Genomic DNA, 27,362 nt, shown 5'->3' with positions numbered 1-27,362 from the left:
ATCAAGGCTGAACAGAAGTAACTCACAAAAAAAAAAAAAAAAAAAAAAAAAAAAAAAAAAAAGCAGAAGCGCAGGGCAAAAATCCCATGCAAAATCAAAGATTCAAATTAATTTTCTGCCCTGTTTTTCCCAGCGGGAGATGCTGTAAGTGATGACCCTTTTCTCTTCATTCCCATTTATTTTGTAGAAGGCAAAGCTACAAACGTAGCCCCCAAAAAGGAAGGTGCCGTTTTTAACCTGCGCAGGTCAGTTTTTCGGGGCACGAGGAGGACTTCATGTAACATCCCAAAATTAGGCTATGGTCCAAGGCAGGTGGGTCTTCTGAACCCGCTTTTCAGGTGGTTTTCCCCCCAAGCAGCACCACAATACTCTTTACAACCTCCACCCCCCTCTGCTTCTCTTCTTAGCAAGGTGGGAGTCTCATTTTAAAAGCAAGAGAGTCCAAAAAATAAGCACACGGAGCCCTAAAAGCAAGCAAACGGGAAAAACGCCTTGATGCAGCTGCATGGAGCAAACGTCATTTTGACTCATTTTCTCTAAGATCCAGGATTTAGGCAGGGGAGGAAATAAACCAAAGCAAACCAAAAACACCTCCCACAAAAAAAAAACAAACAAACAAAACACCAAACCAAAACCACCAAACCAAAGAACCCCACAAGCCCCCGAGTCAAAAGCCAACTCAGAAATCGCCTCTCCCCGCGGCAGCCGCGCTCCCTCCAGCCGTCACCGGCGATGCAGCCGCTCTCCAGCGAAGCAAACTTTAATCGTTCGGTATCACTTGACCAATCCGCTGAGCTGCAGTGGCACCCTCTGAAAACCAGCTTTGAGGGGCACGTCCCCAGGGACCAGAGCCCAGGGGAGATGCTGATGGAGAGCAAGAGCCGACCATCTCGCTTGCGGTCACCCCAGCGCAGACGGAGGGGCTCGAAGGTGAGCGTGAGGTTCCCCCTTACCTGCTCCCATCTGCAGCCCAGCGCCGTCCCCTTCTCCTGCTGTCCTAAAATGCTCCAAGGTGCTGCTGTGCATTATTAAAAACGCTGCCATGTTTCATCCCAGACAGACGCCCTCTCACCGGAGACGAGCTTCATCCATGGGTTGTAAAGCGCTTTGTGATGATTTTTTTTTTTTTTTTTTTTTTGGGGGGGGGGGGGGGCAGGAAATATGCAGCGTGTCTGTAAGATGCATTTGGTCATAAAATACTTACAGCTTTAATTCGGCAAATGGAAAGAGATGGCTCGGAAACAAAAAGAGGCGGCCGCGGGGTGTGCAAACTGCTCGGACGTGCCTGTCGGGCACCGGCCCAGGAGCTGGCGGGGACGGCTCGCCCTGGGCCACAACAGCACGCTCACGCTCGCTTTGCTCAAATCCTTTCCCAAAGATTTATTGAAAATTGAAACCGCAGCACACAGGATTACATTCGTACGGGGAAAGCAGGGTTTTTATGGCGAATGCGGTGCCCAAGTTACATTTTTTTTTGCATACGACGCGTTGAAAACAGGCTTGGGGACCTCCTGGATAAATCATCCCCACCCCACACCGCTTTGGTTTTGCAATTAAAATACAAGGCGACCCACTGAGACAGAGGAACAAAACCCAAGAGCAACTACTGGCCATCAAGTAAAGAAAAAAAAAAAATAATCAGTGAAATGTCACCAAGAGTGTTTTGGTCCTGCTCCCTACCCATGCCACCACTGGGGAAGAGCTCATTCTGATTTTTTTAATTAAAAAAAAAAAAAAAAAAAGTTGAAAAATGAGGTGGATTTCAGAAAAACAAGCCCCCACTGTGTGTTCCCTGCTCCCTCGAAGCCTGGTCCGCAGCACCGTGGAAAGGGGGTTCCTACTTCAGGTTTCTTATAATAATAAAACAATATTAAAAAAAACCCCGAGGGGGGCCAGAAACGTGTTGGAGAGCTGCTCCGGCACCTCCCGTGCAGCCGGGGGACAGGCTGCTCCTGCCAGACCTTTGCCCGTGCTCCACACCAGCGACCTCCAGGTACGTCTCCATCCCCGCTTCACTCTCCTCTGCAGAGCGGGGACCTTTCCAAACACACCATGGGCCATTTGAGGAGGCTGTGTGGGGTGGGAGTGCCGCTATTTTCTGTTGAATATAGAAAGCACTTTAAAAAAATAGAAGAAAGTGGGTTACTTCCATCCGCAGGGGAAAAGGGTTGCTTTGTCTCGTCGGTCTCTGGTTTTATTTTACAGTCTGTAAAAATAGTCTGGCCGTCCACATCCATTCACGATATAAAGCAGTAAAAAGAAAAAAAAAAAGATATATATATGTATAAATATATATAATATGGTTTATTTATACAGTTACACTTGCAAGGCAATCCATCCTCCGCCGGCCGGGGCCCTTCTACCTCCAGATGCTCTGCCTGGCTGATACAACTGCAAGACAAGACGAAACCAACCTGAGTGACCCCATCACGGGAGGCGAGCCCTCGCGAGCAGGGGGATGGGAAACTCCCACACTGGGAGATGGACGTGCGCACGCCACGACACCCAGACTGAGATAGGGATGGGTGTTCTGTACCGTGAAGACAGTGGCGGTACGGTTTTATGGAGAGGATGGTGATGTGGGGAATGGGATGTTGGGATGCAGGTGGCATCGCCACGGCAGGCAGGGATGTCGCAGCTTGCTTTCGCTGCACCCAAAAAGACGGTGCAGGAAGGGTCACGGGAGGTGAAAGGGGTTTTGGGGGGAACTGGTCCCCACCATCGAGCAGATCATTACTCTTGTAAAAGATGGGAGCCAAATCCTTCCCATCTTAACCCCAGCAAAGTCTTAGTCCTGGGGGATGCGGGGTGGCAGGAGAGGGGGTGAGGAGCATCCCCCCAGCTCCTGACCAGGCAGAGTGCCGGATTGCCCGGCAGCCGCGCGGAGGCTGCCAGGATGCAAGCTTTGCTCTTCCTAATGGCATCTTTATATATCTCCAGCCGCCCGCTCCCAGCACGTGCTCGCTCTCTGCAGCCCGTTTTGGGCAGCAAAAGCCTCTCCCTCCTTCCCACACGTCCTCCTGGGTTCGCCCCAGAACGTACGTTACGTACCCTCGGGGCTCAGGCTGGACACTAGGGGCTCCGGCAGGGTCCTGGGGTGGCCGAGGAACTGCTTGGTGCTGGTCCGGGGAGGGGAGTCAGTGCTGGTGCTGGGAGGAAAACCTAAGGGATGGGGAAAAACGCTTGGCTCAGCAGGGATCGTGCCTCCCATGGCCGCTGCAGGGCTGTGGGGCAGCCATGTCCCCCTCTCTGGAGGAGACACAACCAGGTCCCTTGTTCCCCCCCATCCCCTTCCACGAGAGCCCACCACCACCTCCTCTCATCCCTGCAAGGACACGGACGGGGCTCCAGCCACCACGCTCACCCTTCCCTTGCCAAACACAAAGAGGTCATCAGCAGCCGGAGCCCGTCCCCACCAGCCCCTGGCCCCTGGGGGCTGATGCTGGCCCTCGGCCACCAGCTTTCTGCTGCCGCTGCACCCAGCAACGCTGCAAAGGAAAGCTCCCTGCGGCCACCCCGGCCCCAAGAGCGGCAGTGCAGGATCCGACCCCTGAGCATGGCTACAAGCAGCCCCGAGGCCTCAGTGGGGAGGAGGAAGGAGCCCCAGGGCTGGCAAACCTCAGAGCCCCCCCGGGGTGGTGAGCAACCGCCGTGCCAGTGCCAAACCCCCATTCCTGCTGCCTAACCTCAGTGCCCAGGGCAGAACCGGGCAGCTTTGGGGCTGACCCCCTCGGAGGGGGTGCTGACCCCCTCGGAGGGGAGGCAGGGAGCAGGCAGGGGTCCCACGGAGCAGCCCCCGTGGCCGAGCCGGCGGTGGCATGCTGACCTCCGTTTCTCTGGTAGGCTGGCAGCTCGTGCGGGCTCGGCTCCGGCTGGGCATCCTCCTCGGACCTGGCCTGCAGGACGGTCACCGTGGCCCCCGTCTGCTGAATAAACTGCTGCAAATTACACTGCCTCAGCTCCTTATTTAACTCCTCCAGCTCTTGGGTCTGGGCCTGCAAAACATACACCAAGGGGAGGGACAGGGTGAGCCCCACATCCCCCCCATGCCCCAAAGCCAGCTAGCACACCCCCCCGCTGGGGCTCACCCTGCCGGAGCTGGCAGAGGGGACCTCGGGGGTACCGCGGCTTGGCCGCCCCTCTCCGGGGGCCCACGGGACCAGGAGGTGCCCAGAGTCACAGAATGCTTTTTGGAAGGGACCTTAAAGATCAGCTAGGGATGAGGAAGGCCATGTTTTGGGAATGGTCCTGCTTTGCCGCATCTCCACAAGAGGGTGCGAGCAGCTGTCAGACGCGTGAGATGCTGGAAGCATGGCTGCCTGGGGACGGGGCCTACCACCGCCTGGCTGCGCACAACTTCTTCCTTTTGCTCCACCGAAACGGACTGGGTGCGCGGAGGGGGGGTGCCACGCAGCGCCTGCACCCCCTGATGCTGGGGGTGCCGGCCAGGGGAGCCGGGGGGGTCCCTCAGCTCCACAGCTGCCACCTCCATGCTGTGCAGCCCCCCGGGGTGAGCCTGAGCCCCAGCACAGCTTGTGCGGTCAAAAGGCTTCGTGTAGCTGCACCACGGGGACCTATGCTGCCCCCCTGCACGACCCCCTTATCCAAGATGACACCGACCCTTGCACCTGCACCGCCGACCCCGCACATGGACCAGCACCCGCACCCGTGCCGGAGCGGGGTGATGCTGCACCCCCCACATGCCGGCCGGCCGGAGCCCCAGCCCAGAGAGTGACGGGTGTGGGACCCCGCGCTGGCTGGGTACCAGTGGTGGTGTCCCCCGCCAACAGCGGTCACCGCTGCTGAGCCCCCCTCTGCGCACCCAGCCCCACATGCATCAGCCACGTGGGGCAAGACCAACCCCACCCAACCCATCAGCCCCACGCCGCTGGAAAGCCGGTCCCGTGCCCTGCTGCAGGTCCTACCACGCCGGGGGGCTGCCCAGGCCGGCCCTATCTACCTGCAGGTTCCGTTCGGCTTCCTCCAGGGCCTTCTCCACGCTGGCCAGGTTGCTTTCCAGCTGGGTGCCTTGCTTGACCTTGGTCTCCAGGTCCCTTTTCATCTTGGCAGCCATGTCCTCCAGCTCTGTGGGGCTGGGCGCAGGGGTCTCCTTCCCCCTCTTGGCCCTCTCGGCCATCTCCCACTGGATCTCCTCCTGCAGGGCTTCGGTCCGGGCGCTCAGCTCGTAGATCCTCTGGGTGTACTCCTCCAGGCTGGCCCGCAAGCTCCTAACCCGCTCCTGCCGCTCCCGTTCACACTCCTTCTCCAGCCGGAGCTCGCTCTGCCAAAACTCCTCCTCGCACAGCTCTGTCTCGTTCCTCCGCACCAGGTGCTCCAGGTAGAGGATCTCATCCTCCTGGCCGGTGAGCCGGCCGCGCTCCCAGAGCCGTAGGTCCGTCTCCAGGGTGTCCCCGTGGGCCTCCAAGGAATGCAGCTGCTCCTGCTGCCGCAGCACCCTCCTAAACAGCTCCTCCTTGGAGGGCTGGACCACCCCACCGCCCTCCAAGTCCATCCCCTCCCGCGCTTGGTGCCTCCAACGGCTCATGGCAAACGGGTCTCCCGAGCCTGTAGGACCCAAGTTGAAGGTCATAGATTTTTTTGGCTCCCGGGAACGGGGTGCATCCGTGCCGGCGGGCCTGGGTTTGATGGGCAAGCTGGCCCGGATGAACGTCCTCTCGGGGGCTTGGGGAGCACCCTCCGAGGAGGGCCGCTCGGCCACGCTGGGGCCCGTCCGCCGCAGGACGAACTGCACGTCGTTGGCATACTGCCCGCACTTGGCCAGCGACTCCAGAGGGCATTCCAGCGGCAGCAGCTGCCGCTCCTTCTCCCGCAGCTTCTGCACCAGCACGTAGCGGCCCGTCTGACCTGCCGGGAGGAGCAAGCGCGTCAGATGGGGAAAGCCAAGGCCAGCAATGGCGTGCCGAGGTGGGGGACATCTCTGCCACCCAACGCGTGACCCCCACCCACCCAAAGTCTCTTCCCAAGAAGCACCGGCAGATGGGGCATCCGCGGGGCAGATGCCTCCACCCCCGAAGGCGCGCCCCCCGGCAGACGGAGATGGCTCACCGATGGCCCGTGCCAAGGCGATGACCACTTCTTGGCAGGTGGTTTGCTCCGAGACACCGCAGACGACCCTCTGGATCCCGTCCACCCAGACCTTCAGCTCCATCCCCACGGCTGCCGGGGCTCAGGCGCGCTGGCTCATCACAGGATGGGCTGCCTGCACGGAGAAAAGAAAGCAGGTTTCCAGCCCAAGCCGCTAACGAGGAATACGAGGCACTGAGAGCGGAGTCATTAAATCACCTTCAACGCCAGCCCCCCGAAAGGCACATCCTAGACCAAGCGGCTGCTCGCTGCCCCCTCCACCCACCGCCGTGGCTCGCCCCCTGCACCGGTGGCATTTTTTTGTTGATATTGTTAAAATAAACAATAAATAAATATATTCTATTTATAATAACTATAGAAATAAATAATAAAATAAAAAATAAAAGGACTTGAGCAGCCGGTCCAAACCCTCCTGTAGTGGGAAACGACGGGGTTCGTGTGCCTGCGTGGGGCCCAGAGGGAGATGCCCAGGTCATTTCTGCTGCGAGCACCAACTTTTTATGGGTTTGCTGGACTTTCACTGTGATTCCCCTGACAATTTGGCACCACGGCACCAGTGGATTTTCCAAACAATACTGGAAAAGGCAGAGAATCCGCTGGGCGCCCAGCCTTGCAGCAGCATACCGAGAGAAGATGCAGATAATGCACATTTTAATCTCCTTACCGCCATCTCAATTTATCAGAGAGGGATTAAGAAATTAAAATAAAGCCTCTTCCTGCGTAAAAACGTGACCAAAGGTGGGGTTTGGGAGGGGGGGGCAGGACGAGCGCCCACAGTGAAACCCAGGCTCCCGGGGGATGCTCTGCCCAGCACCAGTGCCCAGCCCCACTCCCACCCGGCAGTTACTCCTGCGTTAAAATAACATCTGTTAGCCCGGGCGCACTGCACTCCTGCCTCTTCCAGCAGCTCAACGACCGCAAGTGACTTACAAAAAAATGATAAATAAAATAAAACAAAAATGCGAACTGTAAAGAATTCAAATATCAGAGCTTAGTGTTCCCAAACACATGCAAAGAGATATCTTCCCCCCCCAATAACGCTGTTTTTTCGAGCATCAGACTTGCCTGAAAGCCCTGGGTGGTGGGACCTATATAGGAAATTTCCAGGTCCTTTGTCCAGGGGTTGGTCCCAAACCACTTTCCCAACCTAACCCGGCTGGTCGTGGCCTCGCCATCCCTCTGTTCCAGCTCTCCCGAGCACGCAGCCGGGCTGCAAGAAGGCTTGATCAGGTGAAACACCACTTCTTCCTTATTTTTTATTGCCTGCTTGAGCAATCAAAGGGAGGCTTTGAAGGGTCCCGCCTCCGGCAACGAGAGATTTTAGCCATGGCTCCAGAAAGGCAAGGAGAAACCGGGGAAGGTACGGCTCGGCGAGGCCGTTCCCCGTGGGTGCCGGGTCCCGTGGGTGCCACCCCCCTGCCCACCGCCGAGACGTGGCACGGGGCGGCCGCTGCGGATGCCTCTTCACTGAGCTCATGTTTGCCTTGGCTGGGTGGCCAGGGAAATCCGGCAGGGGGGAAAGTGCACCTTGGGCTCGGCCGACCTCCCCGCCAGCCCAAACCCACTAAAATTTGCAAGGTTTAGTCCAATTTCGTTTCGAAGCTGGATTTTGGCCCCGCTCCCCTACCTGCGCGTTCGAAGCTGCAACCGGCCCCCGGCATGCGGAGCAAAGTCCAGGGGCCACCACAGCACCACCCAGCTCCCCCAAAGCCACCGTCCCCCCTGCCACGGCTCCCTAACGCCCCATTTGGGGCAACAACACACCCCAGGGAGCATCCCCCCCACCCTGGCCGGAGACCCGGCTGGCAGCGAACCCAGCTTCCCCTATCCCAGACCCCACAGGGAGTGCCAGGAACTTAAAAATAAATAAGGAAAAATAACGCGGCGGGTTGAATCGCGCGGCGCAGCCTCACCTTGCCCCAAAATCCCAGTTGCTGGGGGTTGCTGGGCGCAGGGGCAGGATGACCACTGGCACACCGGTCCCGGGCACCTCTCGGGGCTCACACTGGGCACCCGCCTCCAGCTGTGCCCCACCGGCCGCCCCGGTGTTGGTTTTTTTTTTTTTAATCATTTACCAGCAGCTCCTGTGCTGCTGCCAAAAAGCTGGGAGCGGTGGTTGCCACCTTCCCCCCCCACCCCCAGTATGGGGGAAACCCCCTCAGAAAGCAGCTGGTGCACCCGTCTCCGCTGCGTTTCGCCCTGCCGCAACCCCCAGCACCCCAAAATCCCATTGGGTGTATTATTATTTATTGTTATCCTTTAATCCTGGTTAGCACGGGGGAGGCCCCGGTTAGCCAAGCGCTCGCCGTGAGCCCCGGGGATTTTGGGGGTCACTGGCCCAGGCTGGCTGTTGGTACCAGGATGTTACCTGCCCCCTTGCAAGGCAGGGGTAAATAGGTCTGGGGGCTGCTCCCTCCTCGCCCCTTCCCAGGGCAGGATCAGCTCCCCCAGCCCACCCAAAGCCAGCCTGGCTGCCCCTCTCCCCCCAGAGCCCCGGGCTCACAGATGGGATGAAGGCTCATCCTCATCTGGGGGGACCAGCGATGCTCCTCGCACCCCCAGTCACTGCTCGGGGAGGGGGGGACACACCAGAGCCCGCAAGCAGCGCCTCATCCCCACCACGCCAGCATCACCCCGGCTCAAAGAAACCCACCGGGCAATAAACGCCCAACTCTCCCCCTCACCCCCAGCACCACCTCCGCTGCCCCTCCCCCCCCCCCCCCCAGCTCTTTACCATCACTCCTAAAAAACCAGCGGGGGGGGGGGGCTCCAATTGCAAATATAAACACCCACCCCCCACCCCCAGTTTTGCTGCCAACCCCCTGTTTAATCAGTGGGTGCCTTCGTTACAGCGACAGGGAGCAAAAAGGGCTTTTTCTGGGGGGGAGAACTGCATTCTATTCCTATCCACCCTCCCTGCTCCACTGATTTCTAAATCATTTTTATCGGAAGGAAACTAACAAAGTGACTAAGTTACTGCTCCTTTCCCCATGAGATAGGTCTTAAAATTGAAGGTAGGGATGATTCATGCCACCACTTCAACAAATCTCCTAACTGGGAGTTAGAATTTCAAATGCTGACACTATGAAAAAAAAATAATATTTTTTTAAAAAAGTAACAATCTCGTCTCTTGCAGCTTTATGTTGTTTCCTGGCGCTGCTGTCTCCCAGCCTCCCCAGAGCTGCTGGGCTGAAGGAAGAGGAGCTGAAGGAGCATTTCTGCACGTGCTGGAGGATGCACGTTTTGTGCAGCTCCTGCAAACCACCATCTTGATGGCTGCTGGGACTCACAAGGGTTTGGTGATCTCCCTGGACCTGAAATGATACACAGCCAGCCAAGAAAAGTGGCCAGTCGCCCTCCTTCCAGGAGCGAGGACAGCCCCCCATTTGCAGGGACTCCCCCCATGTCCCCCACAGGGACTCTCAGAAGCTGGGACAGCACCTTCCAGCCAAGGATTGCAAACACTTTGCAAGTGCCTCTCTCCAACATTTTGCCACACACAAGAAAAAAAAAAAAAAATATCTGTTTAGGGAAATGCCACCAATTTTGCAGCCAACAGCAAGGTCATCAGCTGCAACAAGAATCCCAGAGCATCCCAAACGCCTCTTCCAGAGCTCCACACAAGCACCGTCTGGGACCAGCATGAAGGTTTTGAGCCGAGCATCCCGCCAGTGCCAAGGTCTGCCCCGTTTCTGGGGGCTCACTCTCCTCCCCAGCTATGCCCACCCCCAGCAGAGCGCTGGGTATGGGGCTGGGCAGGCAGGAGAGCGGCGGCGCGGGGGGAGCTTCCCAGCAAGCCTGATTAAAATTGCCAAAAGCCAGAAGGCGAGCTTTTGGGGCTAGGGTTTGAGCTGGGGTAGGGTTATAAAGTCTCATAATTAATAAATAAAGATGTATTTGTACTTGAGCAGGCTGTGATGAGCCCACCATCCAAAGAGGACCAAGGTGTCCATGGGGACCAGCGGCTCTGCATCCCTTTGGATGTGCTCCGGGCAGGTGCTGGGGTATTCTTGGTCATTTTATTCCTGCTCTGAACCTGACCCTTTCATTCCTCTCCTGTCTGATGCCAGGAGGGATGCTCATCCCAGCTGCATGCAGACACATGAATAAAAAAAAAAATAAACCCAATACAGGAGTAAACAGCAAGAGGCGAGGAGGAGCGGGGAGGAGCGGCCGGGTGCCACCACGCTGCGTGCCGGAGCGCTGGCAGGCTGGCCGTGACTCACCGCCCCATCAGCTGCCACGCTGACGCATCCAGCAGCTATTTAATGCTTAATGCTTCCTGAGGTCCCTCCCTGCCCCAAGCACCGGGCCCAGCTCCTGGGCACCAAACAGAAGAGGTGGTGCTTGCCCGTGTGCTGAAACCCTCTGGTGGGACTAAAGCCTGCCCGTTACTCGGGCGAGAAATGACTCAACGTGGAGAAGATCCATGGGGAATCAAAGCCTCCTGATGGTGCCCATCCTGCAGCAGGCGGGAGGGGATGGGCCATGGTCCAGGCTCCCCTCCAGCCCATGTAGTGTCCTCCTGCCTTGGGTCCCTCTTTTGGAGCAGCATCACCTGCCCTCAGCTGGGCTGTTGCAGGGGTAGAGGAGCTTTGCTGACCCTTCCATGCTGTGTCCATCCCAGGCCAGAAGGTGATGCCATGGTCAAAGGTGAGGGCTGTTGATGTCACCAGCAGGTCCAACACTGCGGGGGAGATCAGCCACGGCAGGGGCTGGTGCTGTGGCACTTCCTGGGCTGGATGCAGATGATCAGCCATGGTAGAGCTGCAGCTCCTCCTGAGTTGGCAGGTCCCACGCTAGGTGGAGACGATCAACCAAAGCTCTCATTGAGCTGTCCACAAAGCAGAGCCTGGCTGGTGACCACCGATGATGGTCGCTGCCACCGCAAGCAGGGAGCGCCAGGCAAAGCCCTGCCTGTAGCCATGCGGTGCAGGACAGTTCCACGGTGCCACGCTCCTCCTGAGGATGCTGGCCTGGGATCCTGAAGGGACACCATCTCCTGGCCTGGTACAAAGCAGCCAAGAGAGCCACCTACCAAAGAGGTCATCGTCCCCTGCTGCAGCATGAGGGCCACCAGGACACAGGCACAGGGCTCCAGCCTGAGGCAGCAAATGGGTTAATTCATCCTGGCACAAAGAGCTGACAAGGGTCAAATGAGCTCAAGAGGTGACAAACAAGTCCTACCAGCGTGGTGGCAGCCCAGAGAGGCAGCTCTTCACCCCTCCACCATCACAAGGAGGGTGTGCAAGTGTTACTCACCGCCGAGACCTATCGAAGCCACCAGCTCTTACACAAGGTGGCCACAAGCACCCAGGAGCAAGGAAGCAGCAGGCACAGGGCTCTAATTCAAACCCAAGCAGCTTATTTAGGGGTGGCCATAATAGTCCCCACATCCTTGGTCCACCCACCGCGCTCCATCCAGCTCCCTGCTCCACACAGCATGCCTGACAGCAAGCCCTAAAAATCAGCAAACGACCAAAATTAGTAATTTCAAAACCACACGAGGGTTTTGCAGGCTCTGCTTTTCTCTCCTCTTCCAGCTGGAGAAGCCCCAGGTGGGGACAGGGACACCGCAAACACACCCCGAAGGTGCAGCTTTGCTGGGACGTGCAGATGGATGGATGGATGGACGGATGGATGGACGGATGCCAGCCCACACATGTCCCCGGGCTCCGCCGCACTTCTAGAGCGAGCGGCTTCCGTGGGGGCATCTCGCGGTGTGTAACGCACACTCAGCACCCACAGAAGGGACACCCATATGTCAAGGGCTTTTTGCACCCAAAGCAGATTGAAAGGCCAAGACCTGGAGAACTAAGCCCTGTGGCACTTATGTCACTCAAGTGCTGAAGCATCACCTGAGCCTGAAGTCACAGACCACCGCTGAAGCCCCCCAGCACCCCACGGGGCACGCGTCCCACACGTTAGGACCTTGCAGGAACTGCCCAAAGAGACGGATTCCTGGAGAGCCATAAACACCACCCCAGCAAACCCCATTAAGAACAAAATAGAGGCTCCACTTCCTCCCCAAAATTACAGCCCCACGCTAACATGCCTGGGGTGTGCCAGCAAGGCTGGCCGATGCCGAGCAGGGTGGGAAGAGCCTGGGACAAATCCTGCCCAGGGCTGCGACGCAGGATGGGGACAGGCCTCGGGGTGATGGCCTTCAGCGAGGATTTAAGGGAGGGAGGCTCACCCCTTGGCGGATGCGGGGGATGCTCACCCCGTCCCAGCCACACCTGCAGGGATTTCTCTCACTGGTTTTTTCACCCAAGCTTTTGGGTCTGCTGTGGAATCGGACCCACACAAAGGCTTTAGAAACAGCACTGGGAAGGAGCTGGAGAACTTCTTTTCCCCCTCCTCAGAAGCCCAGGTTTGTGGCCATGGCAGGCCAGCGTCAAGCCACGTGTTGAAACACCAAAGATTGTGGGCAGCGACGACATTTCGGGGATGTTTACTAGCCGCTGAGCAACCACCTGAAAGCTCATTATAAATTAAAAGCAGCAAAAAACCCCTCCGTCCACCTACTGCACGCACAGGTATCAGCGTTTCAGCCTGGAAGGGGAAGGATCGTCTTCCTCGCCTTCATGCATCGTGTTTCTCCCTTGCAGCACCCATGGTTACTGGCCACGGCGGGAGGAGGGCTGGCAAGGCTGGCTAGCAAAGCCTGCCGTGGGCACGGACCCGCTGTAACCGCTGCCACCCAGCCCAGCCAAGAGCCACTTCACAAAGCACCTGAGAGTAAATGCATAGTTTCTTCTCAAGGAGGCGAAGCAAAATTAGCCACAGGCAGATCAGAGGGGAAAGAGGGAAAGCCTTTGTGCTGCCGTGCTCCTTTTTCCATGCGGGATTGAGCCCGCCTGGATGCCGAGCCCAGGAGGAGCTGGGGAGCCATTTCGGTGTTCAGCTCTGGGCACGGCTGGGTCTGGGTGCCTTTGGGCCCCGGGCTGAGCTAGATCAGCCTTAAGGATGAGGGGCTGTACTTGAAAAACTTTCAGGGTCGAGTCTGCCCCTCAATTTTTCCCTAGAACTGCTGCCTTCATTTTTTAACACCAAAAATCTGGCGCTCGCTCTTCAGCTGTCAAGGCACCGCTGTACCTGCAGTTGCTGCCCAGCTGCGAGCCCCAGTGCAGCAGCTCCGGGATGCCCAAATGTCCGTTCCTTCATGGATAACTCACAATCCAGCCCTTAAAAAGCCAAGCTCTGAAGGGTATTTGCCAGACCATCTGCATGCAAACACCGGCACGATGCTGCAGGTCCAGCATCTCTGCCACGTTCGTCTTCCGCAGCCACTATTGGCAAATGCATGCTGCAGTTTGTGAATATTCCCTCGTTATTACACAGCCCATTCCCCAAGTCAGAAAACAGCTTACACTTTTCATCACGTGGGATGCAGGAGGAATGCTGCGAATCTGGAGATGCAAGAGCCTGTTCAAGCCCTGGAAAACACTCTGAAGTACCCAAAGTACCTGCTTTCTCCTCCCCAGCCAAAGAGGAGAAGTGTTACCATTTCCTCCAAATTTCCATTTTCTCTCCCTCAAGGCAAGACCAAAATGGAGAAAACCCAACCAAGGAGCAGTTTCTCCCAGTGTCTCTAGAAGAGCCAGAAAAGACCCTCAAAGTGCAGCTTCCTTGTGATCCAGCCCAGAGGACGAGATGCACCCTGGCCACCCGCAGGGATGTCTCCCCGGCTCATCTCAAAGTGATCAAGGATTTCATTTCCACAGGATGACAGGAAAATTCAGGCTCTGCACCTCTCCTCCAAATAGGACCAGGGACATGAAAAAGCCAAATGACCTACAAATATTCTCCCCGCAACCTGCCTTCCAGCCTCCTTCAGAAGAGCTGGCGTCAGCCACCAGCAACCCTCTTTCCACTCCAATTCTCATCCTAGGGGAGAGGGTAATTAACAAATTAGCAAATGCAAAACCAGGGATAAACCTTCCAGATTTTATTTTCCATTTCCAGAATAACTCACAGTTTCCTACCCTGCTACCAAGGACGCGCTGCTGGGGCTCCAGAGGAGAGGACGCACTGATGAATATGCAGGTGCATGCTGCCACAGATATTTATTTATAACTTTGTAGGATTAAAAAGGCCTTTAATGACCATTTGCCGAGAGCTGAATTTGTTCCTTTCTTTCTCTCACATATACATAGATGCAGAGACAAATAAACAAGAGACCTAGAATTAATCCAGGCTGAAAGCTTTGATAAGACACTTGGGTATTTTAGAAGTCTCCGCTTTCACGCTACCTGGCACATGATTAATTAGGTGGAGGTGCTACCCATCTCCGCCAGAACCCACCCTGAGATAATCAGCTCTTTAAAGCACTGAAATCGAGACACTTCTTTGGAGGGGCAGCTCAGTCCCCTCCCTGGCACTAAAACTCCCATCCATGGTGGGTACCAGTCACGTCCTCCAACGAGCGATGGAGACCAGGGCTGCGTGACCAACTCTGATCCCCAAAGCCACCTTGTCAGGAGGCAGGGAACCTCTGGCTGAAGTAGTTTCTATGCTGGCAAAGGGCTCCACAGGTCTCCATGCTAAGGTCAAGGGCTCTGCCAGCACTTGGTGATACCCAAAAGACCAAAAGGGGATGGGAACCAGTGCCAGGGTCTGTGCCGGCCCCCCTGCCTGCACAGGGAAGGACCTGCAATAAAAATATCTTTTTTTTTTTTTTGTTCCCCAGAAGCATTTAGGAGCTTAATCCTCATGCAACTCATGCTCACCTGGGGTCACTTTGGGGAAGCTCAGCCTTTTGAACCTCCTGCCTCAACTTCTTTATACTCCCAGCAGGTCACGAAAAAGCCAAGCGAATTCAAAGAGGACAGCACCAAGCCCAACAACACAGCCTGGGCAATCCTCAAACCACGTTAAAACACTCCAAAAATTACCTGAGGCAAAGAAGATTTGGGGGACAGCTAGTCCTTGGCGTGCAGCATCTCAAAGCTGCAAAGCAATGTTGTTTCTAGCGCATCCACTCCTGGGTCCCAGGGACGTTTCCCTGCCAGAGCGGGAGAGCAAATGTCCTTTCGCAACGTAAGACGCTGAGTTTGTAGGATTTTTAAAAGACTAGAAAGAGCAATAGAAAAGGACTTTTTTTTTTTTTTAAAAAAAAAAAAAAAAAAAAAAAAGCCTACAGGAGTCCTTTCCGTGGCACAAATCCCTGCGCACACACAGTTTTTCCCCTCATCGATGGTGGGGCAGGTGGGAATACCTCAGACCAGGCATGACGTGGTACAACCTGGTGCCCAGGCTGGGTTAGCCCTGGGAAAGCCTGGCAGAGCCACCCACCCTTTTGGGATGGGACCCCCAGGACTTGACAAGCTGCCCTGAGAAATCCACATCCCAAAGGAACGTGAGCAGGGAGGGAAGGAAGGAGAGAGAGACGTCCTCGGAGCAAGCCCAGGGAACACCTGACTTCCTACAAGCACAAACCATTAAGCAAAGACCTGGGCATACTGGTCAAGAGATCAAGGAGACCACGAGCTGCTTCCTGCCAACTAATTAAGCTCAGGCTGTCCGTCAGAGAAGCTGGTTGGGCATTGTGTTGCAGGAACCCCCCAGCACCAATCATGACACGCGGAGAGGTAGAAGCCCACCGCCTGCCCCCCCCCCCCCCCCCCCGCTTTGTGCTGGTGCTTTGCAGAGAGAAGCGCTGCCACCTCCAAATGTTGCTAGAACTTGGAAAAAAAATAAATAAATAAAAATCAGTGAGTGAAAACAGCAACCGCAAAGCAGCCAAAAACCCCAGCCCGACCATCTTTATTCTTGTCCAGAGAAGCCTGCGGCGTTCATCCGACCCCCGGCACACCACCGGCGCCTCAGGCGAGCACCCGGAGGTGGAGATCAGCTCCCTGCTACACACCTGCACCTCCTGGGGAAAGTGATATTCCCGGCAGGAATTATTAAACCAGCACAAACCCTAAAAATAATGCTCTTCCCGTGATCCCTCAGCCAGGCAGCTTCACAGTACCAGCCAGCGGCTTCCCCGGGCTGGCAGGAAAAGCAGGGAGCAAAGGGATGCTGCCGCTCGCCCGGCTTTTCTGCTGACCCAGCTGCCATCCTATAGGATGCTATAGGTGCCTCCAAAGTCCCCAGGCTCGGGAGCGTGGTGCTAGGTCTAACCACTTGGGGTACCTCTGTCTAGAGCACCGTAGCATCCCATCACCAGTCCTCCCAGTTACGCTGGAGGCATCTGGGGGCACACGTGGAGGGTTGAGCATGCGGCTCCTCAAAGCATGAGCTGCAGCAGGGCTACGAAGCAGCAGGGGAAGCCTTCCCAAATTCAGGCAGTGCTCAACTGCCCCAAAGTTTCCAGCTCAGGGCTGATCCACCCATGTCTTCAGGTAAGAAGTGTTGTGGGTTTTGGGGTTTTTTGTTCCCTTTCTTGTTCCTTCCTTTCTTTAAGCAATGAGTTACTGTAGATGACTTGCCCGGGGCAGCTGGAAGCACCCCAGCCCTCAAGAAAGTGCTGACACCAGTCCACAAAAAGCCAGATAATCAGCTGCTTTTAGAAGCTCATGAACTTGGCATCCGAAAAATGGAAGGACATAAAATTGTTAGCAATCATTTGCAATAATAGGATTTTGTTAAAAACCTTCCATGGAGACACGCTTATGCCTTAATTTGACTACGCCGGTTTACAAGGGCACAGACAAGTTGGGGCAGATTGAGGAACATCCCATAAAAAGATGCTCTTGAAAACAATGCGTAGACACGGAGCTAATACTTAAAATGTCCCTCACGCCTTTAGTTAAACCCGGGCACAGAGCAACCTACCGTCAGGCAGGTCCTGGACCTCTCCCTGGCCGCCACCGCGCCTGACATCGTGGCACTCAAAGAACCGCTCTGCTCCGAAGCCCTGGCACGCACGCGATGGCCTCCCAGCCAGGGAGGACCAACCCCTTGCCTGGACATGGTCCCAAAGCATCCTGCTCCCTGGCACACTGAGGGACAACAGAACATGGGCTTGGGTCACTTCCAAGCCACCACCGGAGGTTTTTCCCCATAGCAGAAGACACAAATGGGACAGGACAGAGACACATTGGAAAACATGGATGAGAAGAACCAGAGGGGACAGCGGCAGGTGCACTTGGGTAACGTCCCCCTGCAGCACGTGGTGGCAACCGTGACACACGTCCCCGCGATGGAGGTGGGCAGCACACCAGCTCCCACCCAGCCCCATTTCACAGCCAGTCCCCAAAAACACTTTGGCACAGAGGCTCCCCTGTTTGCCCAGGCACAGTAACTCCCTGGATCTCCAGTAATTACCCCCCGCCACCTTTTTTTGGTCAAGTTGTATTTCAAAGAGCAGGGCAGGGAGCACCCCCAGGGTGATCCAGCCTGGACATCACCACGCCGCTCTGGCTGCCTACCACCTGGCTGCCAAAAGGTTTAGTGAAGCCTGGCAAGCTCCCCAGCATGCTCCCTAGGGCCTGAGGGTACCCCAAGCTACTGAGCATCTGTGTGCAGCTGTAACTCACTTTTCTTAAGCATAAGTTAAAAAAAAAATAAATTAAAAAATCATCCTCAGTTCTTGTTTTATTATCTCAGGGTCAGACTGCTGGTCAGGTCCACCGCCGCCACCCCCCTTCAAGCCCTGGGTAGAGCTAACTATCATCTCTCCCACACTCGTTTGCAAAGAGTTTTATTTTTTAGAGCAACCGGCATCCCCTCACAAGGGAATTTCAGAGCGCAGGACCCCCAGCCCCACAGTGCTCACCACTGTGGGGCACCGGGCACCTGCCGGCACTGCCGAAAGGCTTTGGGAAGATGCGTGTACTTGGATGGGGGGGGCTTCCCAATTTCCATGCTATTCCTTTCAAGAGAGTGTGGGGAAGGCAGCGGAGCTATGCCGAGAGGGAGGCCAGGCGCCGTGCTCAGGCTCTCTAGGCAGATAACCGGGATGCAGGAGGATTCCTGGCATTCCAGCGGCACCAGCAGAAGGCAAGAGCATCCTCCCTTCCCCGCAGCCCCTTCCCCAGCAGACAGGGCTGGCAGTGCCCAGCAAGGCAGGCAAGCGGCGTTCGCACACGCTGCCCGCACACAACCGCTGCGGACGCAGCATGTGCCCGCGGGCTCCCGCTCCCACTCCCCCAGAGCTGCCATCCCTGCGGCGGTGGGAGCGCGACCCCCGGCCACCCGGCGCGGGCAGCGGGCAAGGTGGGCACACGGCGCCGCTGCCGGAGCCTGGCGGGATCCCGCACCCCGCCATCTGACAGCCCTGCTCCGCCGTTCGTGCTGCCACACGCTGCCGGGCCCAGCGCCTGCCCGGCAAGTCTCGGCACAGCACCGAGCCAGGGCCCGCCAGCACGCCGTTAGCACCGGCATCCCTGGGAGCCGGCCTGCCTTACCGCCAGCGGTGGCCCAAGCTCCCGTCTTGCCTCTCCAGAGCATTTCTCACCCGTTTCCACCTGCCTCTTCCTCATTCCTCCTGAAATCTGCCATCCCGAGGGGAGCGCCACGGGCTGCGCTGGATGCAGCCGCTCTGCCTGAGTGCAGCCGCATGGCCGCGACCCCTTCCCCGTGCAACGCCATCGCCGAACCTGCGCTCGGCTTTGTACCGCGCAACTGGCCCTTTTTAACCGCGCAACTGGCCCTTTTTAACCGCGCAACTGGCCCTTTTTAAACCGTGCAATTTCAAAGTGCTATTGCAGGGCAGGGAAAAACCAGGGAGAGGAGTTTGCTCTCCCACCCTCATCGGGCCAGAAGCGGAGTCGGGCGAGAAGTGGAGTTACGAAACAACCTGCCGGCAGAGTTCACAGAAGGCATCAGAAGTATGCAGCAGGGAGCCAGGCTCGCCTCGAGGAATTTAACCCCTCTCCTTGGGGAACTGGGGTGTCTCCGAAGGGGGGGAAGGACGGGCAGCTTGGCCCCATGGATGCAGCCAGCGCAGAGCCCGGGGCTCCGGCTGGTGTCCTGGGGGACAAGTGGGAGCACGATGCTGCCCCTTCCAGCGCTGGGAGCCGCTGGGGGTGCCGGTGCCAGCCCCCGGTGCCCCGGCCCGGCGGGGGGGCCAAGCCACCCAGCGCTTGAGCAAGCGGGACACGGCCGGTACGGCTTGGGCTCAGGGGGCTTGCGGGTGCCGAAAGCCGCTGCCAGCTCTCGGTACGGGCCCTGGGGGTCCTGCAGGCACCTGTCCCGCTCCGCACCTCCAAACAGCGGGGCTACCCCCGGTGCCGGGGGCCCCGCAAGCGGGCTGGGTGCTGGCTGCGCCGGGCACGGCTCACCCCGGGCACGGCTCACCCCGGGCACGGCTCACCCCGGGCACGGCTCACCCCGGGCACGCCGCCGCCGCCGCCGCCCCCTCCCCGCCTGCCTCCGTCCCCGCCTCCCTCCCCGGGCAGGGCCGGGCCGGGCCGGGCCGGGCCGCGCCGCGGTGCTGCAAAGCGGCGGCGGCGGCGGCTGCCCCTCGGCGGGAGGGCCGGCCCTGCCCGGCCCCGCTGCGCGCTCACCTGCCGCCGGCCCGGCCCCGGCCCCGGCTCCCCGGCAGCGCCGGCCGCTCCGCTCCGCTCCCGCCGCTCCGCTCCGCAGCGCGGAGCCGCGGAGCCCTGCAGCCCCGCCCCCGTCCGACCACGCCCCCCCGCCCGGCCACGCCCCCTTCTGGCCACGCCTCCCCGGCAGGTGAGCCCCGCCCCGAAGGCTCACGGTGCCCTTGGGTTTTTTAGAAGTCTCAAATTCTCTTTTTTTTTTTAAAAAAAATAATTCTTAAATCCTCCTTTTTAACCAAGAGGTTCAGCATTTTCCTGTAAGAAAAAGTCTTAAATTCTCCTTTTTTGAAAAAAGAGGTTTAGATTTCTCCTTCAAAAAAAAGTCTTAAATCCTCCTTTTTTAAAGAAAGAAGTTTAGAATTCTCCTTTTAAAAAAGTCTTAAATCCTCCCGTTTGATTTTTTAAAAACTCAGAACTCTTAAAATCTCCTTTCCCCTCCCAAAGTCCTAAAATCTCCTTCTAAATAAAAAAACTCTATTGAAAAGTATTACTTCTCCTTTTATTTTTGAAAAAGGCCTGAAACTCTCTTTTTCTTCCAAAAAAGAAAAAGCCTTAAATCATTATCATGTTTTTTAAGAGAAGTCTCATATTCTCCTTTTTTTAGAAAGCCCCCCAGCTGCCTGGTGTGGCAGGTCAATGGTGGGACAGGGGCACGGCCCCCCCTCGCAGGGACAGAGCCTGGCCTGGTGCTGGGGGGGGGGCAGCACCCCCCACCACCACCACCATTCAGCTGGCCGGGGGCTTCGAACACCCTAAAACCGCAGAGAGGCGACGGGAGGGAGACAGGTTCATCCGGTTTGGGAAGAAGCAGGTGCTTGCTGTCATGCCGGAGGCTTTGGAAACTCCTCACCTCCTCCCTTCACTTGCTTTTCCCAGCCCAGCTCCCAAAAAAGCCCCCTCTGAAAGCTCCCCCCGCCTCACACGCCCATACCCTTCTGATGAGGACGGCTGCGGTGGCACCAGCCTCAGCATCCCAAGCCTGGTGGTCCCCATCATGAGGATGCTCCAGCCATGGCCGTGCTGGCGGGGCAGGCACAGCGCTGCCTGGCTATTTCTTTTTCCAGCAACTCTTGTGCAACATCATCCCGCTCATGAGAAAGGACAGCCCATCCATCAGACCTTGGCGACCCAGGTGGGCGCCCTGAAACTGATGGCAGGGCTGCTGCTCTGTCACGAAACGGGCGTTAGTTTTTACAAATCCCCATCTCACATCGACCTCGTCAGGTTTACAACGTCCTTAACTACCCGCTTCCCCGCATCCGAGCTGCTGGGACTAGGAGGTGATGCAACACACGAGTATGTAGCTGTCACTCGGCAGTTTTAATTGGGTTTTTAAATGAAGTTTTCTGTTGTTCTGACATATTCCTCATAATTATGATCTCCTAAAATTGGATAATACACCTGGCACTCCGTAACACGGGCCATGCCCCGGAGACCTTACGGCGCAGGAGGAACAAAGATCTATGCAAGAAAAAAACAAAAGCTGTTCTCAGGAGATACATATCTTATTTATTAGCTTGGATACTCTGCTGAGATCCTAATCGGACACAAACCGAGCAGAGGTTTGTTTGCCATTACCGAGGACGGCTGTCTTTTAAAAAAAAGGTTTTGAGTTTTAAATCTTTCTACCTTTAGCAGCTTTAGAAAAGATTGGAAATCTCTTTTCCCTTGTCCAAGCCAAGCCATTACCGTGGGAAATAAATAAACTCCCAACCCTGCACTCGCAAGCCTGCGTGATCCCTTGGTCCACTGCCCTACAGAGTTGTCTGTGCCTTCCATCAGCTGAGAGGGATGGAAGTGTCCAGGGGACAGTTTCATCCAGGGGACAGTTTCATCCTGGTGACTTCTTCCAGCCCGGCTGCTCACAGACCACTTCCTCCAAGCCTTGCAGTGTCCCAGCCCACCTCTGGTTTTATTCCCCAAGCCCCCGTGGCCCCGAGGCCATCTCCAGGGCCTGACCCAGCAACAGTGACTGAGCTGATCTCGGGGGTCTGTGCTCCGAGAGGCTCCTCGCCGGGTGCTCTACAGGTGGGGCTTAAAAGTTGAAAGAGTCACACGCTCATTGGAGCTGAGCAGGCAAGCTGCTTTTGGGAGGAGAGCCGAGCGACCTCAGCATCTTTAGCAGCTGAATTTTAACCAAGCAGGTCCTTTGGTCCCTTTTGGTCCCTCCAGCACCCTCCCCATTGCGGGCCAGACAGTAACCCTATCTGAGCTTCCCCAGAGATGATGCTGGCTGGCTGATGCGCTCAGGAGCACAACAAGAAGGCTCTTTGTTCTGAGGCTTCTTAAGATACAGAATATGTTTGCCAAAAAAAAAAAAAAAAAAAAAAAGGCAAAAAACCACCACCCTCATGAGCGCAAATGTACCGTGTGCCCATAGCAGGTCATCACAGATAGCGTCTCTTAACAGCACGCATCTCCACGGGGCTGGCCATCTGAGGTGGCCCCAGCACGCCAGTGTTAGCCTGTGCTACCATGTGGCACCGCATCAGACTGGGGGACAAGGCAAAAATTGGTGTGTGAGGCACCAGGACCTGCAGGACGGCTGGGCTGGGGCTCTGTGCTGAAGGCCAAACCCCTCTGACCGTTGTTGGGAGGGCAGGGCAGAGGAAAGTTTCTTCTTCAGGCCCATCGCCAAAGGGAAAGAGCGAGAAGTCAGATTTACAGAGATGCCCCACAGCCGCTGGTCTCCACAGGAGCTGGAAGCTGTCAGCATCACGGCTCCGGAGCCTTCTTGCCTGCCTGAAGGTCCTCTGATATTCCAGCATCAATTACCAGGCACTGTTGGAAGCAGGAGCTGCAGCCCCCTCCCTCTGGGCGAACAAGGGCTGCATGGTCCCCATGGTGTTTTCCCCTCCTTCTCCCCTGGCTGCGGACATCCCAAGACCTTGGGAATGTGCCTCCGGACCCCAAGAGCCTCAGGAAATTTAACAGTCACCATCCTTTCCTGGCACAGCCACGACACTCATGTGTCACAGAGGAATTCCCCAGCGCATCCCTGCCTCGCTCAGCACACAGAAGGGCACATTTCCCCCAGAAAACGAGCTTCCCTCTCAAATAAAGGCAACCACCCCCAAAATCCCAGCACTTCCAGGGGAGCCCTGGCACCGGGAGGGGTAAGTGGCTAGTACCATACGGCAAGCTGACTTTCTCTTCCAGCAGAATTCTCCCTACCACAAGAGCTGTAGTTCAAAGCCAGAAGTGAGGACCTACATATAAATGATGTGTCATATATATTACCACAAATATAAATCTATATATATATATATTTGTATATGTATGTAAAATATGTATACAGGAGCACAGCCTCCTGTTGCTCAGCACATACTGGTAGCAGGGTTGGGAAATGCCTATCGACCCTTTCAGGACTCGTAGGACTTTGGGAAAGTTTGGAGGGTGCGAAGTTTTTCCAGGTTGCGTTGGAAGGTTTTGAACCCACCGTTGTTTTTTCCGGCAAGGGCTGTATTATGCAACCATGCACTGTTTTGCTAAGAGACCGAAGATGCTGCCTCAAATGTAACAAAAGGGCCTGTCTGGAAGAATTTTTTTCCTCTGTTTCTAGGACAACAAGAGACACGAGCAAGAAAAGATGCCGCAGCATCACAGGAAAGCTGAATCGGGGCTCAGCACCGCAGAGCCAGCGCCCCACTGTTCCCCCCCCCCCCAGCCCGGGTTGGGGCTCGCGGGGAGGAGACACCTTGGTCCGGTGGGAAGGCGATCCATTCCCCTCCAAGGGCAGGCCTTCTGGCCTCTGAAACGCCATGTGCTTCCTGTCCTCCCGCTTTATTCCATGAAGTGTCCATCCTGCTTCCCCAGGAAGCCCGCCAAAGTTGCGGAGCGCTTGTGTCCCGCGGCTGCGATAGGAACGGGGGGCACGACAGCAGCCTGCGGCAGGGCAGCCCTAGGCGGCCAACTTCTCGGCAATATTGGTCTTCTGATGTCTTCGGATTGCACCTCGCAGGGCACACAGGACTCTTCTGACAATGCTACCAGCAGTGCAATGCCTGCGTGTGCATATCTGCCCCCCACACCTCCGGCGGTGGGAGCTGCGGGGGAAGGTGACCTGCAAAGTGGCTGGAGAGAAGCAGTGCCCAGGAGGCTCATGTTGCAGGGGGACGGGAGCCAAATGGGAAGGCAGCACTGTGAAAACCCAAACCCACGATGGGGTCAGAGCCAGAAATCTCGGGTCCCTACATCCTCCAGAAACCTGCGCCGCCTGCTCTTTGCTAGAACGCCTCCTGCAAAAGGTCCAAACCAGCAACATCCACCTTCAAAGTGGAAGCGAATAACTCAAAATGCGGAGCAGGGCTCTCACCCCTTTTGCAAGAAAAAGTAGGAAAAAAAAGGATGTGGTTCTGTTGCAGCTCCTGCGCTCCCGTCCAGCATCTGCAGGGAAAAGTACAGCTGGGTCACTGCGGCTTCATCGCTGTTCCCCGCTTCGGCAGCGAGCTGAGCCGCGCGCACCCGGGGCAGGGGAGGGAGAACCAGCCGAAACAACGCTGGGTACAAGTGAAGGGAGAAAACGGGCAGGAGAGAGAGAAAGGGGAAAGGGCAACAGTGTCAGGAGGAGAAAGGATGTCCAGGGCACATCCCACAAGCTTTTATTTCCCATCCAGGTGCTGGGAAGGGTTCTCAAGATCTGCCTCTCGCCTAGGAAATAGCCCCATTAATTATGGCTGTTGAGTATGGGAACGCAACAGCTCTTTGCCGTGCTGCTGCTGGGGGAGCCTGTGACCCGAGCCGTCCGGGTTTCCCAAGCGTTTAGCAGTGTGGTCATGCTAATTTAGTTCGGGTTTTTCAAAGGCTTGCCGGGAAAAGTCCTCTCCTTCCCAGAGGCATTGAAAGTTTTGACCTCCTGACCCCCCCTTTTACTGGGAGGTTCAAAAGCAGCATTGCAGCTGTTAAAGTTTTTCTTCATGCCTCAGTGATTCTCCGATGGGGGACCAAGCTGGTGTTTATCTAGGCTTGACCTCTCTTCTTTCAGCTTGGAGATGTCTCTTTCTTGCGGTGCTACAGGCCGGGCAGCGCTGGAAACCTCCCTGCTTTGCCATTCATTCCCTCCCTGCGTGCCAATGCACCGGTACCCGTTACTAATCCATCTCCCACCAGGAGCTGGGGTTCCCGGCACTGATCCCATTTGTCCATCAAGCTGCAGATTCATTTACATTTAATCCACCATGACTAGTCTATGAAACACAACCCTCCTCCCGCTCTGATGCTGGCATCTATTTGGCTTCCAGAAGTCGACTCTTGGATGTCTGAAAGAAACAACATATATACATATATACACCCTCTCCCAACAGGCTACCACCGGCCTTACATGGATCTTCGGTCTCTCGTCCTCCCCTCCTCTGCTCATTATCTTCAGAGGACATCCTCCCCTTAATTTACATCTTTGTCACACACCACATCCACAGTGCCGGACTCCCGCAAGGACCAAGATCCATCAAAGCACTTGAGCACAGGTTTAACATCAAGCATCTTGCTCCGGCATGGCACTAGGCATGTCACCCGGCCCTGGCTGGTGGGAGGTGGGAGATGAATGGCCTGCTTCCTTACTGTTGTGTCCTGGAGATTTACGCACAGCAGCCCAATTTTCAAGCTGGGACAGGGGTCGCTGCCTTCTGCTTTGCACAAGTCCCACCAACTCATCCCAGTGCCGAGGCCTTTGGTTGGGATGCAAAGTGAGGCATGAGGAGGCAGGAGAGGAAAAGTTTCTGAACTGCCAGGCCTTAGAGCTGTGGGATTAACCACACTCACACCAACAGATTAGGGTCATTAACGTCCTCATTAAAAAAGGGAGAGTCCTGCTGTGAATAATGACAGGTGCTTCACGCTGGCAGGTGCCTGGTCCCCATGGTGGAGGCTTGAAGGCGGTGAGGTAGCGATGAGCTCCACGTTGCAGACCTCTCCAAGGCGGGAGCAGCCCTCACCCTTTTTTTTGCACCTTTCCTGCCACCTGAAAATGGTGGCAAACACAGAAATGTGCGTGGGTGAGGGTCTGAGTTACCCTGGGTTATGCCCCCAGTGCCCGCGCTGCAGAGCTCCCTGCAGCAAGGTGCTTGTGGCCGAAGCTGGGGTCGGGACCTGCTCTCTGGGCTCCTGCATCCCTGCTCGGTTACTGTCTCCTTAGGTGAGGCCAGCTTCTCTAGCTGCAAAATGGGGATAATGTTTGCTTGCAGAGGTGTGGAGGAATAATTAATGTTTATGAAGTGCTTTCAGATTCCCTGAACAAGAGAGGTAAGATAAGCGGCAAGTATTCATGAGGGAGGCACAAAGCATTGTGATGAACTATTGCGATTCAAAGGTAAATTATTGTTATTGCTGCCTAATCAGCAGAGACAGCCATCAGCCTTGGACGATCTGATTCCTGACTCTGTTAGCTTCTTTTTCCCTCCTTCTTCCCAACGAAAGAGCGGTTTTGCCCCCGCTACTCACACCCAGTCGACCCGGTAAGTCATATGGGGCTGAGCCACCTGGCCCGTCTCCTGGTGGGCAGAAGCGTGGTGTGGGCAGCTTGCACTGCTGCCGTGAGCTTCTCACCGGTGAGAGCATCGGGGGGATGCAGACCACTCTCCCTTTGCTCCGGGGAGCAGCCCAGGAGCTGCCTCCCGCCCAGCTTCAGCCAGCAAACTGGCTGGGTGAGCCTCCTCAGAGCCTGCAGCGTGGTCAGGGGGTGTGAGCCCCCGGGGGCCACCTCGCTGCTGGTGGTTGGCACCCCTCAGGTGGGCTGGGAACGTGCCGGTGTGCTCGCCCCTAGCCCAGCCTTTGCTTGGGAAGGCGTAAATCCCCGGTGCGACCTCGCGCTGGCGGCGGGTTAGGAGAGCGTGGTGGGCAGTGGCGCAGCAAAGGGGTACGTGGGAGCCTGGACCTGCTCTGAGCTGGGCTAAGAGTCTTCAGGCGGTTTGGCCATCTCTGCCTTGAAACCAAAGCGAACCTGACCTGTTTTAAACCAGTGTGAGTAATGTGAATCCCCGGCTGGCGCGAGCAGGTTTTTCTGGTTCTCGCTGCAGCCTTTCCCCTTCCTTCCCTGCCTGGGCTCCCAGTTTCACACTGGGAGGGCGCCTGAGCCTGGGGAGGAGCACAGCTTCCACCCTTCGGGACACCTTTTCCTGCTCTCTACTCGTGCCATTCCTGTTGGTCCCAAATTGCTTTTCCAACACCATGCCTCAGAAGCCACCTGCCAGCCTGTGCTCTGGGAACCCCCGCGCATGACATGCAGGAACCCTGCACCCCCAGCCTCACAGGTCTCCCAACCCCCCAGGTCCTCACCCACAGCATCATCCTGCTGCGGGGGCTGGTACCAAGCACCAGAGCACAGCTTTCCCCCCCCCAGCTTTGTACCCTGGTGGGATCCAAGTGGGGACCTCAGCAGGAACACGGAGGGTCCCAAGCCCAATTTGCTTTGGGTACCGACTTGGACATCCAAGACCAACTCTATAAACAAACCTGCAAAGGACAGGCAAGTTGTCTAGTTTCTAATTGTCCTAAATCCTTTTCACACTCAAAACCACTCCTTTTTTTTTTTTTTTTTTTTTCCTCTCCACCCCCTCAGCTAGGAAGCCCAGGGTTATGTATGGAGACCCCAGTTCAGCAAGATAATTACACCTGAGCTGGAACCCATCGCTGAAGACTTAAACCCCTGCAGGATTTGAGCCTGGGTTTCGGTCCCGTTGAGGCAAAGCTCTTTGGTGAACAGGGACCAACCGAGGCCTAAAATCAGCCCAGGTAGGGGGAGGGGGGAGGCACAAACTCTCAGTT

General features: G+C 56.4%; 1 protein-coding gene across 2 annotated transcripts; it reads right to left on the bottom strand.

The window, feature by feature from the left end:
• Positions 1 to 1,726: 1,726 nt before the first annotated feature.
• Positions 1,727 to 26,918, bottom strand: RASSF7 (Ras association domain family member 7). 2 transcript variants are annotated; one of them, XM_080405625.1, is made up of 6 exons: positions 19,566 to 26,918; positions 6,067 to 6,220; positions 4,961 to 5,865; positions 3,827 to 3,995; positions 3,052 to 3,162; positions 1,727 to 2,391 (listed from the first exon to the last, which is right to left on the bottom strand). In XM_080405625.1, the coding sequence occupies exons 2-6, from the start codon at positions 6,167 to 6,169 to the stop codon at positions 2,360 to 2,362; spliced, it is 1,320 nt and encodes a 439-aa protein (XP_080261751.1). In that variant the 5' UTR covers positions 6,170 to 6,220; positions 19,566 to 26,918; the 3' UTR covers positions 1,727 to 2,359. The 2 variants fall into 2 exon arrangements, with proteins under 2 accessions (XP_080261751.1, XP_080261752.1); XM_080405626.1 differs by having other exon boundaries at positions 20,533 to 26,918.
• Positions 26,919 to 27,362: the final 444 nt, after the last annotated feature.

This window comes from Falco punctatus (assembly GCF_963210335.1).
Source record: "Falco punctatus genome assembly, chromosome: 10".
Lineage (NCBI taxonomy): Eukaryota > Metazoa > Chordata > Aves > Falconiformes > Falconidae > Falco > Falco punctatus.
The sequence above is the reverse complement of the archived record's forward strand: the minus strand, read 5'-3'. Positions and strand labels throughout refer to the sequence as shown.